This window comes from Nicotiana attenuata, unplaced genomic scaffold (assembly GCF_001879085.1).
Source record: "Nicotiana attenuata strain UT unplaced genomic scaffold, NIATTr2, whole genome shotgun sequence".
In the NCBI taxonomy this organism is placed as follows: Eukaryota; Viridiplantae; Streptophyta; class Magnoliopsida; order Solanales; family Solanaceae; genus Nicotiana; species Nicotiana attenuata.
Genome location: NW_017671015.1, coordinates 213,123 through 216,079, shown reverse-complemented (window position 1 = coordinate 216,079; position 2,957 = coordinate 213,123). Strand labels below are relative to the sequence as shown.

Here is a 2,957-nt window from a genome sequence, read left to right as displayed (position 1 = left end):
CAATTGGTTGCCAAGTCTCTATTTCGTCCCAGAGTTGTTTTGCCATCATTTCTTTCCCTTTTCTTTTATTTTCTAATTTTCTAATAGGTACGTATGGACCACACGGTTCAGCAGAGCGTTTAAGCCTAGGGAAGTCTACCACTTATTCAACTACCGTCTAGTCCTCGGCTTATACTTCTTAGGCCACGTTAAGAGGCTCAACATCTCCATTTACAATACAATAAGCTGCAGAGGATTTGCCATCAACCTGATTTACTAAATCTCTCGCAAGATTGATTAGAAACGGTATAAACGTGTAGTTAGATAATGTCATTTTTGTTCAAATAGGCCCAAAACGATCCAACAGTGAAATAAATGAAATACAATTGATTTATTCAATCTTAATTAATATGTTTATTTTGTTTACATTTGTCTGTATGCCTGCGTTTGTATACACCATGATCTTCAAGAAAATGGATTCGATTGGGTTGACAATCCATAATATTATCTCTTCGCAATCATTAATACTCAAGGTACAAAACTCCAACACGGCAACAAGTGATATTTCGACTAGTCAATAGAGTAAACTAGTTTTGTAACAAGTGATAATCGTTATGCCACGACTATAAAGAAGGACTATTCACCTAGGCAAATAGTAGGAAAGGAGGAAACGCTGACTAGCACGACTTTTCAACAATTGAAAACTTAGAATATTTGCTTCAACGTTGGTAGGATACACTAACTAGCACCACTTTTCAACATGCGTTGGTTCCCAATCTCAGTTTAAATACTGCTACTGAAGTAGTAGGATGGCGAAGTGAAATTAGTTTGAATGAAGAATTAGCAGTCATGGCTAAGTTAATGCGCGCAGTCCAGTACGATTCTTATGGAGGCGGGGCTGCTGGCTTGAAGGTATTTGCTCTGCATTTCTTTTGAATAGTATTTGCGCGCACTTTAATTATTTCATCAAAACCTTGTTACCTCAGCATAAGCCATTTATACTATTAGTAACTCAAGCATAAAAATTTCGATTTCCATTTTATGTTGACATGAATAAAGCCTATGTTACACGGAGCCCGGAAGGGGTACATATTTGGGTGTGTAGGTATTTGTACAGTGACGAAATATCCAAATTTTGATTGATGCACATCACCTGTATTGCTTCTTGCAGCATGTTGAAGTTCCAGTGCCTACTCCAGCCAAGGATGAGGTGTTGCTAAAGTTGGAAGCAACAAGCTTAAATCCAGTAGACTTGAGATTTCAGAAAGGTGTGGCTCGTCCTTTTATTCCTCGCAAATTTCCCGTAATACCTTGTAAGTTCAATAATAATTTATGACATATAATATAATCTCTTCTTCAGAATACAAAATGAGGACAATATGCACTTTTAATACTGACATAATGAAGTGCAGGTACTGATGTAGCAGGGGAGGTTGTACAAGTTGGACCCAATGTTGTAAAATTTAAGGCTGGTGACAAAGTTGTGGCACTTCTTAATACACTTGTAAGTCCGATTCCCATCCGTTTTGAGTGTTTCCCTTGCATTGTTTTGAGTGTTTCTTTTTGCTTTAACATGATGAGTTAAGTGTAAAGAATTATTATACTACTAGTTAAATTTAACCGGGTATTGCAAGTTATTACACTATTTTCAGGCTACCATATTATTCGAGGTCAGCTTAATTTGATAGTGAAAACATTCTTTAAAATGTCAATGCACAAAACATAAAATTTTGCGTGTGCTTAAAAACAGATTGGAGGCGGATTGGCGGAGTACGCAGTTGCAAAGGAGAGCTTGACTGTTCCAAGGCCAGAAGAGGTATCGGCTGCTGAAGGGGCGGGCCTTCCAATTGCTGCTCTTACAGCACACAAGGCCCTTGTTGATGTTGCTGGAATCAAATTAGATGGAAGTGGACCGCGTATGAACATTCTTGTCACGGCTGCCTCGGGTGGTGTTGGACACTATGCTGTTCAATTGGCAAAGCTAGGTAATACACATGTTACAGGGACATGTGGAGCTCGTAACATTGATTTCGTAAAGAGTTTGGGAGCAGATGACGTTCTTGACTACACGACGCCAGAAGGAGCAGCTCTTAAGAGTCCATCAGGCCATAAATATGATGTAGTGGTTCACTGTGCTAGAGGAATTTCCTGGTCAACATTTGAGCCTAATTTGAGTGACACAGGCAAGGTCATTGATCTGACTCCCGGGCCTAGTTCAATGTGCACCTATGTATTAAAAAAACTGACCTTCTCCAAAAAGCAGTTGCTGCCATTGATTTTGATTCCTAAAGGAGATAAGGAACTGAAGTTGCTTGTCCGGTTGGTAAAGGAAGGGAAGCTTAAGACTGTATTTGACTCCAAGCATCCTCTAAGCAAGGCGCAAGATGCTTGGGCCAAGAGCCTTGATGGACATGCCACGGGGAAGATTATTGTGGAGATATAAACTTAATTGTTTTTCAATCGATCTAAATGTGGCAATATTGGTGTCTCATAGAGCATTACGGATTATGCCAATAGATGTAGATCGATCAATCTCAATCTATTCAAAGTGATCAGCAAGATTGAAAATCGCCTCAATGATTGTGTCTGTAATGTGCCTACCACTTATGTATTGTAACGTAATTTTTGTTTTTTACCTTTACAGCCACCGTGTAATAAGCACTCTTTCAGAAAGTAATGCCTTTAGAGCATATAGTATAGCTGTAGCTTTTCATTATAAAATGCGGGTGGTTTTAGAGCAATGTGTAAAATGAAATGGCTGATGCCTGATGGTGCAATACCAGAAAAAGTTAAGAAATAACTTGGACAGGCTAAAAATCCAGCAGTAAAACTGGTAGTTTGAGGTTAAAACGAGGTTACCTTGTAACTTGAACCTGAGTACGCTTTTTACATGAAATTGAACATAGATTAGCATTATAATTAAGAAGAAAAGCTTTTAAGTAAATATAAAAACACACATAATTAAGCTTCAAAGCAAA

At 38.4% G+C, this 2,957-nt stretch overlaps 1 protein-coding gene across 2 annotated transcripts; it reads left to right on the top strand.

Annotated features, from left to right (window-relative positions):
• The first annotated feature begins 654 nt into the window (after positions 1 to 654).
• On the top strand, positions 655 to 2,720 carry LOC109205254 (putative quinone-oxidoreductase homolog, chloroplastic). Of its 2 annotated transcripts, none has more exons than XM_019367938.1 (4): positions 655 to 891; positions 1,151 to 1,247; positions 1,392 to 1,483; positions 1,730 to 2,720. In XM_019367938.1, the coding sequence occupies exons 1-4, from the start codon at positions 829 to 831 to the stop codon at positions 2,420 to 2,422; spliced, it is 945 nt and encodes a 314-aa protein (XP_019223483.1). In that variant the 5' UTR covers positions 655 to 828; the 3' UTR covers positions 2,423 to 2,720. The 2 variants fall into 2 exon arrangements, with proteins under 2 accessions (XP_019223483.1, XP_019223482.1); XM_019367937.1 differs by having other exon boundaries at positions 656 to 891; positions 1,151 to 1,292.
• The last annotated feature ends 237 nt before the right edge of the window (positions 2,721 to 2,957 follow it).

Excerpts from the sequence above, each read along its gene's own strand:
- LOC109205254 (XM_019367937.1), top strand. The coding sequence starts at position 829 with ATGGCTAAGTTAATGCGCGCAGTCCAGTACGATTCTTATGGAGGCGGG. Across the intron at positions 892-1,150 it reads GCGGGGCTGCTGGCTTGAAG|CATGTTGAAGTTCCAGTGCC; the intron begins GTATTTGCTCTG and ends TGCTTCTTGCAG. Across the intron at positions 1,484-1,729 it reads TGGCACTTCTTAATACACTT|ATTGGAGGCGGATTGGCGGA; the intron begins GTAAGTCCGATT and ends GCTTAAAAACAG.